We start from the raw sequence: 13792 nt of genomic DNA, 5'->3' as shown, positions 1-13792 counted from the left end.
ATCAAAGTAGTCGTCCGGTTCTCCGGCGAACCCCGCCATTTTACGGTTCTTCGACACTCTCCGTTCTTTGTTTACGATTTTTATCAATCCATCGTTTTAAGGATTCCTAGCGTTTCATTATATCGTTAATGATTAAAATTCCATTCACAGTTGCAAAATTGCTATTTTAAGTATAGATACTTTTTTCATTTTATCAATAATCTGCTAGGACAGTTACAGTAAAGGCCATTGTACGTAACAATGTTTTAGTTGTAATCGTAAGGCCGTAAGAAAATAGACCAATCACAGTCGATTATTCTCCTCGCGCATGAAGAATAATCGAGTGTGATTGGTCTATTTTCTTAAGGCCTTACAATTACAATTAAAACTTTGTTACGTGCAATGATCTTTAAATCTATTAAAATCGAGATATGATCGCGCACTTTTTTCATCCATGGAGGTATATGGCAAAAACCAGGGCTCCGCGGTTTAAGGGTCAACCTGCGCAAAACCACGAGGGAAAATAGTGTCGAGTTACACAATGCGTCTGCCTGAAGTAAAATTTTTTTAAACCGGGAATGGCGCGCCAGACAAAACCGCGATTAAACGATGGTGGAAACTTTACTGGTGCGCGTATTATTCAGTCGACTGTACCTACATGTAATTGCGATTAATTACCGTCAATTCTCTGGCGTATCAGTAATATGTTGCACTCGAGATAAATTTCTGACGCCGTATTTCAGCAGTAACCGGGATTTTCGACGTTATCTAAATCGGACATGCATTTATTTGTATTAATTTACGGCGCGAAAGTCTAGATACATCGAGGAACAATAAGTAATAACGTGTCAACGAACGCCGTTAATTATTTCCACGTCGCTGCGTACTTTGTCGTGCAGTCGGTGTTAATTATACACCTCACTGACGTCAATTAAATCTAACTATAGTTTAATAAATCCACTCTTTTCTCAGATATTTCATCAGATATTTCATCAGATCTCTGCACATGATTTAGATACACGAAGAAAGGATATTTATTTAATTAGCTTCGAATGACGTTGGCGAAATCAATTAAGATTAACTCCTACATATGTTACGTTATTCTTGATATTCTATTCTATGCTTTAACGTGTAAGTTGCAAAATACACAATACATGCGAAGAGCACCGGCAGATCGCACCGTCGCGTCGGACTGTTGCGTGAAAGAGATTACGGTGAAATTTTGTTAGCGGTCCATTGACTTACGACGAAACGGCGAAACGTGACGAGCGCGGAAGAATCCTATAAACGCAAAACGAATTTGCTATTAGGGTCGCGTCTGATCTCGTTGCAGGCCAATGAGGCGGAGCAACCCTTATATCAACCCTCCCGGTATCGCGTCTCACTGACGATAATAAATCGAATCATACTCCGGGAGTCAGCGGGTGTTTGCCAATCCATTAGGGTCGCTTAGCTGACTGTCTCTCTTTAAAACACGATACGGTTGTCAAGAGTTTTTTGTTCGCGCATTTAAATCAGTTGAAACGAATCCTAAAATGCTCTCGTTTGTCATTAAATAATATTTAACTTTAACCTTTTTTTCAGAATTAAAGGGCCTCTTCGACCAAACTCCGATTAACGTTAATCGTTGATTAAAGAGTTGCCAACATGACAAAATAATTAGTGTGACCTAACCTAATTATTTGTATTTCTGGCGATATAATCGCCCTAACCTAATCTTTCGTTACATATCTTTCTTTTCTACAATACACGAAGACATATGTAACGAAAGATTGGGTTAGGACGATTATATCGCCAGAAATACAAATGGTCATACTAATTATTTTGTCATGCTGGCAAATGGCAACCCTTTAATCAACGATTGAGTTTGGTCGAAGTGGCCCTTAGATTAGATTTGAAAAAAAATGGTAACGTGGTTAGCATCTTCGTTGAAAACAGATATTTCAACGTTATCGTGTTAAACATAGCGAGCGATGGAAAACATATTTCTTCCCGGTTGCGGGAATTTTAGGCTCGTTTTTTCATCGCGATTTAGAATCACAATGTCGTGCTTGGAATATTCAGGCGTCGGATAAAGTGCACAAAATACGGCTTTGGAGAACTTGCTCGGTGGCGCCTTGCGTGTCAAGGAAGCGAGCGGAGGGCCATAATCGGGGAGCCATTGTCTTGGCTGTGTAGAAGTGCCCGGCTCTCTCACCGGACCGATGCGATGGTAAAGACCCGTCGTTAACAGTAGCACCGACGCCCACTCGACAATCAGAGCGTCCTCTCTGAGCTATTCTCCATGCCCACGGCGCGGCGGCGGGATCCAGTGACTATGGACACGAAAAGATTCCCAATCAAATGGGATTTGTTCAACGAATAATTCAGTGTGCGTAAGACCCTAAGACCGTTATATACAACCGCTGTAAGCTTGAATATAGACGAACACATGTAGCAAATATTGAGTCAGCGTTAAGTAAGTCACTATAGCAAAAGTAAATGGAAGTTGTTTATGCCTATTGCGATTGTGTAATGCTGAGGAAATTTTAACAAAATGTATAGACACTTTCTTGATACGCTGCACGTTATCTCGGGAGTGACGGCCCGAGATTGTTTCACTCCACAATGTCCATAATCAATGGCAGATCCGTGCCGGAGGCGGCGAGATACGTATCATAGATCGAACGATCGCGGGTGTGTCGCGTCTGTCACACGAAGCAATGGCGGTGATACCGACCACCATTGGCGTTTGTACATTGTGAGTTCGACGCAATCTGTTCCGAAGATCTACTCCGGTGCCATACTGGTAGCCCACTCGACCAGTTCGTTAGCCAATCACGCAGGTACCGTCGTTCGTCGTCATCCTCCTCATCCCGGGCTCTCTTCGAACCCGAGAAGAGCACCCACAAGAGATGCGATTGATACGACGTTGTTTCCTTCTTCTGGACCGCTCCTTCCTTCAGGGTTTCGGTTACCTCGCTTTTGTCGTCGTTGCTCCTATTGATAAACTATCGTCTCATGTCGAAACGCTTTCGATTGAGTCCCAAGTTGTATAATTTTAGGTATATTTATTGGACGAGTGGTAACCTTCGCCGATTCGTTTTTCTCGTGAAATAACTTTTTTGTGATAATTATTTGAAAACTGTATCATATTATATGTACTAGATATAGAGTACAGATTAGAGTTAATTTAATTTCTCCAATTATTATATAGCCATTTAATTAAATTTCTTGCTGTCATGGTACTCAATCAGTTTTATTCCAGTCATTCTTCGTTATGATGTTATTCTTTGTTTTTGCCACGGTTCACCACGTTTATACGCAGTTTCTAGGAGTTACTTCGGGAGCCACTTTTTTCTGCTATTCGCGTCTTTAAATCGCTGTCCCGCTTTTTGTTCTGCATCATATCTTTCCCCGCTGACGCGAACTTTCTCCTTTTTTGCATCGCGACGATGCGTCTCTTTTTCTTTATTGTGCTACGGTGAGCGGTGGGCCTTCAAGTATGGCGGATAAGAGGAATATGGAAGAGGAGAAAGAGAAAGCATCGATCGTCTCGTAAACAGCTGCCTCGCGTGTCTCCCAAGTCTTAACGGGACGATTACAGACGTATACCTACTTTACGAGGCGGGGCTTCGCCAATCTCCCGTGAATGACCCTATTCTCTCAATTATTCAACTCGTATGACCGTCGGTCATTCGCGGGCTGTGAAATCGGATGAAACTTTTGCTTTGAAAAAAAATCCCGCAGGTTCGAGACCCATGCAGATTAGAACGCATCTTGATCGAGTACTTCTGCTTTCTTCTTTTCTTCCTTTTCTTCCCTCATTAACACCGCGAGTTCTCCGCACGGAACGACGAGCATGAAAATTCGGCGCATAAAAATACTTCACGACCCGGTCTCCGGATTCCACCATTCCGCCTGCGACTTTACGATCCGGCTTCCAACCCGAAGACACTGGCGAGGCGCAGTTTTCCAGTCGCTCTTTTTTATTGGTTCGCGACGAGGACGCGCCGGGTACACTCACCGGCGTGGCGTTCCCGCCGAGGGCCCAGCGTCGTCGTTTTCAGCGGCAGCTGGGAGCGTACCGCGACTTCGGTCCTCTGGATGCTCGTGTATTCCGGGGTGTATTCCCTCCCTCCGTTCCCCTCACAGGCACCCCCGTGACCCCCTCATAAGCGGATTACGTGGGTCCCGAAACGAGCCAAGCGAGGCTCGATGGCACGAGGAAGGTAGCATGGGGTGAGCCGTAGGGGGGGGGGGGAAGGGGAGCTGTTCAAAATTACGCTATCGCGACCTCGCAACGCTCACACCCCTCCTCGTCAAACCCCCCTTTGCCGCCCTGCGCGCGCGGGGCAGCAACCCCCGTCTTCGTACAAGACACTGATGTCGCAAGCGTTCCATATTTGAAGACGTCGTATCGATGGCCGTTCCACGTGAATGTATTGAAGTCTCAATATCGAAGCCTCTCTCATGATAACGGCGTACAATTCTCTGACGGTTATAACCTTCGTTTCTTTTGATTCCCCGCGCATTTTATGAAAAGCATCTAAAACCGTATTATGAAATTATCGATTGATTTAACGGATTGAAACGCTCAGATTAGATATAAATCTTTCATTGCTTTATTTGAACGCTGTGAAGAATAATTTTGAGATCGCAACGGGGATCAGTGCGCGACGAAAGAAAATTTCTGAGATTTATGAAACGCCACAATTAATAACGAGCGCTCCCTTCGCTCATGTTGCAGGAATGAATCAACGCAAACAACGTCGCGAGAGGACGACCTTCACTAGAGCTCAACTGGATGTGCTGGAGGGGCTATTCTCGAAAACGAGATATCCGGACATCTTTATGCGAGAGGAGGTTGCCCTCAAGATCAACCTGCCGGAGTCGCGAGTCCAGGTAATTATTTTTTTCTTCTTTTTTCCTTCTCCCTCGTCCTGCCTGCAGAGAGATTTTACAGCTTCTAAAATATCGCTGTCAACAATATATAGAAATAATCGTGGAGACACACGGAAAATTAAGTCCCCTGAACTTTCGGCGAATAAATCGCGCTCTTTGGCGAGTAATCCGAGATTGCTATCGTCAATTTCGCCTACGGTATATTAACTTGACATTTAAAGTCATTACATTCTTTGCGCGTCAAATTGCACAAAATGTAAAACGCCGCGGTACGCGACGAAAACGAGAAGACGGGGAAGAGAGGCAGGAGAGGGAGCGAGAGCGAGAGAGAGAGAGAGAGAGAGAGAGAGAGAGAGAGAGAGAGAGAGGGAGAGAGAGAGAGAGAGAGAGAGAGAGAGAGAGAGAGAGAGAGAGAGAGAGAGAGAGAGAGAGAGAGAGAGGAGAGAGAGAGAGAGAGAGAGAGAGAGAGAGAGAGAGAGAGAGAGAGAGAGGAGAGAGAGAGAGAGAGAGAGAGAGAGAGAGAGAGAGAGAGAGGAGAGAGAGAGAGAGAGAGAGAGAGAGAGAGAGAGAGAGAGAGAGAGAGAGAGAGAGAGAGGAGAGGAGAGAGAGAGAGAGAGAGAGAGAGAGAGACGGACGGGAGCGCGTTTCGTGCTTCGGCAATCGCGGGCGAGATTTAAGATATTTACACAGCGCGACGTTCGCGCCCTACGTCGTTCCATTTCGCCATTGTCCCAACCCTGCGTCTCGTACATTGATAGATGTGCCGACGAGCTCGTTGACGCTTTTATTGCGGTTCCCGTGACATCTTTATTTCACGACGGGGCGTTACCGAGTCACGATCGCGCGCGGATTTTGAGCTCGTGTCTCGAATACCGAGCCTCGACTGCGCCCGACCTCCGCTATTTACATGCAATTTTCAAGAAAAGTCTCCCGATACGCGAGTTGAAAGATGAACATTTATTTAGACTTGTGTTATGTTACATTTCCATATTAATAAACTCATTAGACTCCTATGATTATGTGATCTTTATAATTAGGAATGGGAGGAGGTCCCGGATTGTCAAGTAAAATATCGAGGACTTAATGAGAGATATTTATCAAGAATTAGACTGTTTCTTTGTCCAGTCCTTGTTAAAATAAATTTCTCCTGTAGATACATTCGTCATGCTAGTACACTCGTCAATATCACGCAAATTCGTTAGTTTTAAATCTAGAGACACCAATTGGTTAACATTTCTTCAATGTATATAGGTACATATACGTGGATTTTTACGTATCTCTTTTAAAGCTCTCTCTAAAGCTTTCTTCCTCAATAGATCTTGTTCGTAGTCTAGCGCGTTTGCCGTTATCTGAGTCCGTTTGAGTCACTGCGCGGATATCGCAGCATCGTAACTGGCGTTCTACCGGGAATCGTGAAATATATAGGACAGAAGCGTGTGTGGAAATTTAGCCCGGGGAAGTGAAGTTTCCACGTGAAGTTAAGCCGCCGTGAATGGCGACGCAACTGCAAAAGGGTGTACCGCACACACACACACACACACACACACACACACACACACACACACACACACACACACACACACACACACACACACACACACACACACACACACACACACACACACACACACACACACACACACACACACACACACACACACACACACACACACACATACACACACACACACGAAACACGCGTATGTGTATGTATCTAGGTACATGTACATACGCACGCTGGCGCACAGTGAAGGGTATGCAATCGGCGTATATGCGGTATAGATACATGCCGTATATACGTAGAACGGCGTAATACGGCGTATGTATGTAGCCATATCTGTGCGAGCGAATAATATCTGGGAGGAGGGATGCTATCTGAAAATTTTAAAGGCAGGGTTGGAAGACGGCTAGGGGGCAGAGGTCTGATGTGCAGGGCCATAGGTGTGTATACGGATGGAGAGCTACACATGGTAGCGCGGCGTGCGAGGTACAACATATCGTTGATTTGTTCCTGGATTATAGCCCCCGGTTCTGTCTCGCTCGCGAGAGCTCTATACGCGGCTCCTCTCTCGTCGAGAGAACCACGCAGCTGCGTGCGATGCAACGCGCTGAATGAATTCCGCGTTCGTCGCCGTTCATCGCCGTTCGTTCGTCACTTACGACCATCGGAAAATGTTGGTCTCGTCGATGGGAAAAAAAGCGAGGATAGAGAATCCGGCCGCACACGACGCGGACAGTTCCGTGCGAATGGAACTGTTGCGAAACTCTCCGACCGTTTACTGCGCAAACGTTTTGCCTCACAGAATTCCATGGTCGGAAATCTGCGATATACATAGAATATACGAGTAGAGAGCACTAATCTAAAACGAGAAATTTATACATATATTAGAAATCTCCTGTTGTATTTCTTAAGGCTCCTGTTCGCTCACTGCAGCCATCTTGGATTAAAGACATTAGAAGCGAGAAGAATATCATGAAAATTCTTGCGACGTACATTAAAATAAAAATGTTTTTCAATAAGATACAATAGTATTTGTAATCGATAGAATAAACTTGTAAAATATATCGAAAACTCCCCTTTTGCTCTTGGATAATCCGCATATGTCGAATTGAATTGTGCCTAACCAAGCCCTCTGACAGCTGCCGAATTGAAATAAATATTTGCTTTCACATATTAAATTACTTATAACAAAATGGGAGTCTTCGGTATATTTTGACAGTACGACAATTATTTTAAATATAAAAACGTTGCACTAAAACGAAAAATAACGCTGTACGTCGCAAGAATAATTTAGCTTTTTAACATCATTTTTCACGCCTTTTAGTTCACAATTTTGCCAGGTGCGACGATGTGTGTATGTGTACTGTCAACGCGGACTTGGCAATTGAGCCAGCAAGAACTTTAGAATAATTCATACATTTATCATTATTTTTTTATTGCGTTTGAATAGTTTATCATATTATCATGTTTTAAAAATAAATATAATGTAAAGGAATATATATTAAATATATAATAAATATTAAGTGATACAAAACGGCCAATTTTCGAGCAATTAAAGGATGTTGAAAATATATTTAATAATTTCAAATAAAAATATATACATTCGTGTTAACGTTTCGAGCCTTACTTGGCCTTCTTCAGAACCATAAAAAACTAAGAATACCACATTACAAATATCTCGTGTCAATTTACACTAAAAGAATCGGAGTCGATCTGACGCCTCAATTTACATTACTCAGAGTAGATCTCACCCATGAATATGAACAAATAGTCAAAGTGAAGTCGGAGAGTACATCGTCGATTATTCGTCAAAGTTACATACAGAATCGGCCGTATTCTTTGTTGCATGACTCGTGTGTGTCCATGAAAACCATGTAATTGTGAAACCTTCCCTGTCGCAGACCAACTTAGTGGCAACTATACAACGAAAATTGGCCGTTTTGTATCACTTAGCTGTTGCTTAGTCGAGCGAAATTACATTGTATTTTATAATAAATATTTTTCAATAGTATCTCTTTCTCTCGTATTTTTAATTTAAATATTTAAAACTTTATCGATATTTTTACAGTGTTGCGAAATGCGTATAAACATTATAATGACACAGCGCGAGCAGAACGTTCATCACGTTCGCATTAGCAAACAACGCCCGCGGTTCTCTCGCGTGCTGTTTTCTCCATCAATCCTTCGTGCTGGACGATGACACGTTCCTGGACGGGTATCGTCAGTGGGGTCGTATTAATAGTACAAATAAGAAAATATATTTGTCATAACAGAGTGTCAACGCAGCTGCGCCGCCTCCCCCCGGCCATTGGGGTGGTTTTCCGTTCGCTGGATGTAAACCAGATGGTGGCGCAATTTGCACCTCGGCCTCGCCGACGGTCCTCTCGTGTGTACGGGCGTGAAACCGTCGGTGGTTGCCCCCGGGGGTCCCCGGATGCCATCGCGGCCTGTTTGGTTGATTTTTGGGGGTAGTGCTCTCTCTCTCTCTCCCTCTCTCCCTTTCCTTGTCGCTTCTGAAGGGGGTGTCGTTGTGCAAACATGCCGCTATAATGGGATCGTTCTCTGTCTGCCGCGCCAACCTCAACGTAAACCCGTCTTTCTCGCCCTCCCGGGGGCTCGTTTCGCCCGCGCTGATATGCAATATCCGCGTACGTCGCGTCCAACAGATTTCAACACCCTATTGCGCGGCGTGGAGGATGACTTCTGCGAAATGAGGATCTGCCTATCGCGGCACCACGGCGAAGCAGAAGCCAAACAAACGAGAGAACGACTTGTAGGGACGAGCGATTATAGTTTCAGAATTAGCTCGCATACTTTCCGACTTGAGATTGGAAAGATGTGAAAATTTTCATTCTGTCTAATTGCTTGAGATTAAGAGAGAGAGAGAGAGAGAGAGAGAGAGAGAGAGAGAGAGAGAGAGAGAGAGAGAGAGAGAGAGGAGAGAGAGAGAGAGAGAGAGAGAGAGAGAGAGAGAGAGAGAGAGAGAGAGAGAGAGAGAGAGCACGACGCGTAAAAAATAATTTAAACTTCACGAATAATACTTTCAAAAATTATAAGTCCATTTTTTAAAATCTTTCATATTTATTCAATACATTTTGGTACTAATATCTCAATAAATCGATGTCGCCAGAATATTTTTCTAATACAAACAGTAGCTGCGACGGCTCGATGAACGATTAAAGTTCCCGTCTATTCTTTCGACGCGTTTCGAAACAAAAGACGAAGGGATTGCGCGTGGCTTCTGTCTCGGCTGCCGAATGTGCATGCAGCTCGAAATCCCTCATACGCTTCGGCGATTCGCGCTCTCCGTAACAACTGTTACAATGCCGCCGATAATAACAACAACGACGACGGGTCCCGCTTTTAAAGGCGCGGACATAGATTCATAGGATCGCACCCCTGGCCACATTGTGCCCCAGCGGGGATTATAAGGGGATGCGTGAGGGGGAGTATTACGGGGGACGAGAGAAGAAGGTGGAGGGAAGGAGGGGCGATCACAACGCACTCGCGGAGCTTGCGGCCTACGAGGGGTTGCTTTTTGTCCCTCGTCCCTCCTCCCTTGCCCCATCCTTTCTCCCGAAAAGAAAAACCCCACATAGGTGTGCGCATCTTTCGGATAGTCGTGCGTGTGTGCGCGTCCCGTGTTTGTAGCCTTAACGTGTGGCCAGGGAAAGCTTACGTGTGTGTGCGTTACTCTGCACGAGATACGCACACGTACATACAAGCGAAACCAACTATTCGATCTCAGGGGTGAAAACAACCCTACGACGAGCTCTGATTCGCGCATGCGTGCCGACGAACGGTGCCGTAGCCACCGAGGATCCCAGGGGATGGCTCCAATACACGCGTGTCGGGACGTCGCGCCCGTACACGCGCTCCGCCGCGCCGTACACGGGCTCCTCCCTTCAGATCCTTGTTATTGTTGCGATTTAATGAAATGTTACGCCCGCTCGCCCGCGATTACTTTCCCATTGCACCGATTAACTCCCCATTCGGTCGGCCTCGTCTCTCGTGGCGGGACACTGGGACATCTTTCCTCCCTGACGATCCCTGGGGCTACGGCTTCTATCGGGAACTTTTGTACCTTGTTGAAAGGTATACCAATATCGTATATACGATATCTATCGGGAGAGCTTAATTGATTTCTAGGCCAGCCACGTTGTTTTTTAATATCCGTGAAATAATATATAATAAAGATACTATCGTAAAAATCTCACGGCATCTCCGCCGTTTCTCTGCTCCAGGTCTGGTTCAAGAATCGCCGAGCCAAATGCAGACAGCAATTGCAGCAGCATCAACAACAGCAGCAGCAGCAGCAACAACAACAGCAGACCCCACCGTCGAAGGGCTCGCCCAGATCGAATCAGAATCACAGCAACAGCAGTACCGGCAGCAGAATATCGACGAGCTCGTCGACGACGCCGAGCAGGCGATCCTCGCCGGATTCTCCGGCGCAGGGTCGGGAGGCACCGGTAGCCGGCAACTCACCCTTGTCGACCCCGCTCCTGTCGACGCAGTCGACGTATCCTCGGGTCGGAACGACGCCAACCGGTGGCAGCGGCGCTAACAGCAATCTGACAACCCCGTCGCCGCCATTGACACCGAGCTCCAATCAACTGCAGCCGTCGTCCTATCCGAGCGCGATGAATCAGATTCATCACGGCGAGACTTACAGCTTCGGCTGGAGCTCGGCGGGGTCCGCTTCTGTGAACCACAGCCAGTACGCCGGCCAGGGTTACAACGCTTACGCTCAGACCCCGGGCGTGTACGGTGGCGACTATTATCAGGCTCAAATCCCCCACATGCACCATAGCCCGCAGGCCAACTACCATCATCCGCAGTATCATCCCAACATGACGCTGACCCCGTCCATGTCACATCTGACCAGTCATCACCTGAATCCGGTGACCAGCCAGACGCAAGCCACCAGCAACGATTTAGCGGCCGCCGCCGCCGTCGCCGCTGCCGCCGCCGCGTCGGGCGACGAGGCCGCCGGTTACGTGCTGCCCGATCAGAAGTATTCGCCATTGGTATAGCGGTCCGGCAGGTCCTCCGGGATCTTTCAGCGGGGCCAGGAGACAACGAGCACGGCCGGCACCTCGATGCCCTATCATTGGCGACTGAACACAGCGATTTGTCACGAGATCAACGGTAATCTCGACTCCGATGACAATTGATCGTACGAAAAAGGGACTTCGCCGAAGTAACGCTAATAGATGTGCTCCAGACTTGATGGGTATGGTAATTGAAATCAGTGTGCGCGAATCAGTTACACGAACGTTCTCCATCCGGAATGTCTGTGACGACAAAATTTGCGATATTAATATCGCAACATACGCGTTCGAATTAAACTTAACGAGAAAACAATAATATCTGTGGCGACCTTATTTTAATTCGATACCATTTTACATTTATTACAAAGCATCTTTTCAGATAACGCGCATGCACGCGCGAATAAAAATTGAAAACTAAAAAAATATACAAGATGAATCAGTTTAAGCAGGCAATATGCATCTCTATGATGCACCAAAGCGCAATTGTATATTTTCTAAATGAAACTATATGTTGTTTTTACATAAATTGATTTCTGCAATAATTCTTTCTAAGAGAGCGATCTCCACATATCGTTCTATATATAAAAATTGTGGAGATTATAGAGAATAATTTACAAAATATTTTGTCTTTAATTCCGCGTAATTTTGTTACATACTCCATATGTAATTTTGTTTTTCAACATCATTACGCATGTAGAAAAAATAACTTTGCAGAAAGTTAAACACAATTCTTAAACTTTTTCTCCTATTATTTCGTGAATTTATTAATGAAAAACGTTATTTTTTTTATTAAATCACAAGATGTTTCGTATTTAATCCCAAGTGTGCGTAATTTCGTCTTGTAACATCATTGCGCACGTGAAGGTGAAAGTTTTTACAGAAAGTTAAATGCCATTAAATTCTGTAACTTTTACCCCTATCATTTTGTGCATTTATTAATAAAAACATTACTTTTTTATTAATGAATTCTTTCACAGATGATTAAATAAATTTGTTTTGGAAGAGAGAAAATGCGAAATTTTCTCTTTAGCCGATTTTAATTATATTCCAGAAAATATTTCATATTCCACAAACATGTTGATATATCGAACATGTTTTTGACTTTCTTTAATGTAATGTTTATAGTTCACAAAATGTAGGTATTAATCATTGACATGCAAATGTTTAGTCATTTAGCAACAACAGTATTCATTTTTTTGGTTCTTTCCTTTTTGGAATTTTTTATTATAAAATAGCTAATTTTTATCTCGTGTTTTTTACTTCTTTAAATAAAATCAACGCCAAATATCTAAAATATATTTTTTGAGATATTAAAAACGTTGTGTAATAAATTGTTCTTACAAATATCTTTAATGTAACATTTTATTGACATTACTGAATAAAAGCTACATCATGAAAGTTTATTACTTTTAATTAATATTACCAATAATAAAACAAGATTTATTATTAATGTTAGGAATCGGTCCTAAGAATCGAATCCACAGACAATCCACAAAATGCTAATTCGCAATTATCGATAGGCGATTTTTAACAAAGCGCATATCTAGAAATCGCAAAAATTATTATTTTCTTTTTCACATTTTCGCAACAATTCCGTCGAAAATAAAATCCACACTCGTAGCTCATGTTTAATACTGAACTTTAGATTGTCTGAATTTGAGTTTTAACTAAATAACATATAGGTACTGTGAGGACAAGTATTTTATATATTTTGAATGAAGATAAGCGGATTTAGCAATAAATGTGAATTACGAATGTGCAACTTGATAAACGACCGATGTTAGTCCGTAGGGAAGAATTTTATTTTTGAGCCGAGACGAAAAGGAACAAGAAAGTAAGCTTTTATCCTTGTAATTAAAAATAAAAGGCTATATTCGTGAGGAATTGTCATAAAATTTCTTATAAAAAGCTTGTACGCGTCACACGTCGGAATTTGTTTTAAGATCTAATCTATGATTACATCCTTTCCATTTTTAAGATTAAAAGACGAGTATCATCACTGCCGTCTTTATCATTGGTATTATCCTTATTATTACGATTAACATAGATAATTATCCATATCAAATACGGCTATAGTAGCCAAGAAAATCTTGTAAATATATAGTAATAATAAATATGATTACGCGTGAATGAGAGAGAGAGAGAGGGGGGGAGAGAGAGAGAGAGAGGGGAGAGAGGAGAGAGAGAGAGAGAGAGAGAGAGAGAGAGAGAGAGAGAGAGAGAGAGAGGAGAGAGAGAGAGAGAGAGAGAGAGAGAGAGGAGAGAGAGAGAGAGAGAGAGAGAGAGAGAGAGAGAGAGAGAGAGAGAGAGAGAGAGAGAGAGAATGATGAAGTGAGAATTGCCTCGTTCTACAGAGTCTTGTTATATAGTCGTT

The 13792-nt window shown here is 43.7% G+C and overlaps 1 protein-coding gene across 1 annotated transcript in view; it reads left to right on the top strand.

The window, feature by feature from the left end:
• The window catches only part of LOC139779615 (uncharacterized), a 68021-nt gene extending 54758 nt beyond the window's left edge, over positions 1-13263 (top strand). The window contains exons 3-4 of the mRNA XM_071718013.1: positions 4709-4863; positions 10609-13263. Of these exons, the coding sequence (XP_071574114.1) occupies positions 4709-4863; positions 10609-11400 (947 nt within the window). The 3' untranslated portion in view covers positions 11401-13263. The remainder of the gene's footprint in view (positions 1-4708; positions 4864-10608) is intronic.
• Positions 13264-13792: the final 529 nt, after the last annotated feature.

This window comes from Temnothorax nylanderi, unplaced genomic scaffold, assembly GCF_030848795.1.
Source record: "Temnothorax nylanderi isolate EJ_2023f unplaced genomic scaffold, tnyl_v1.0 TNYL_tig0235_pilon, whole genome shotgun sequence".
NCBI lineage: Eukaryota > Metazoa > Arthropoda > Insecta > Hymenoptera > Formicidae > Temnothorax > Temnothorax nylanderi.
The sequence above is the reverse complement of the archived record's forward strand: the minus strand, read 5'-3'. Positions and strand labels throughout refer to the sequence as shown.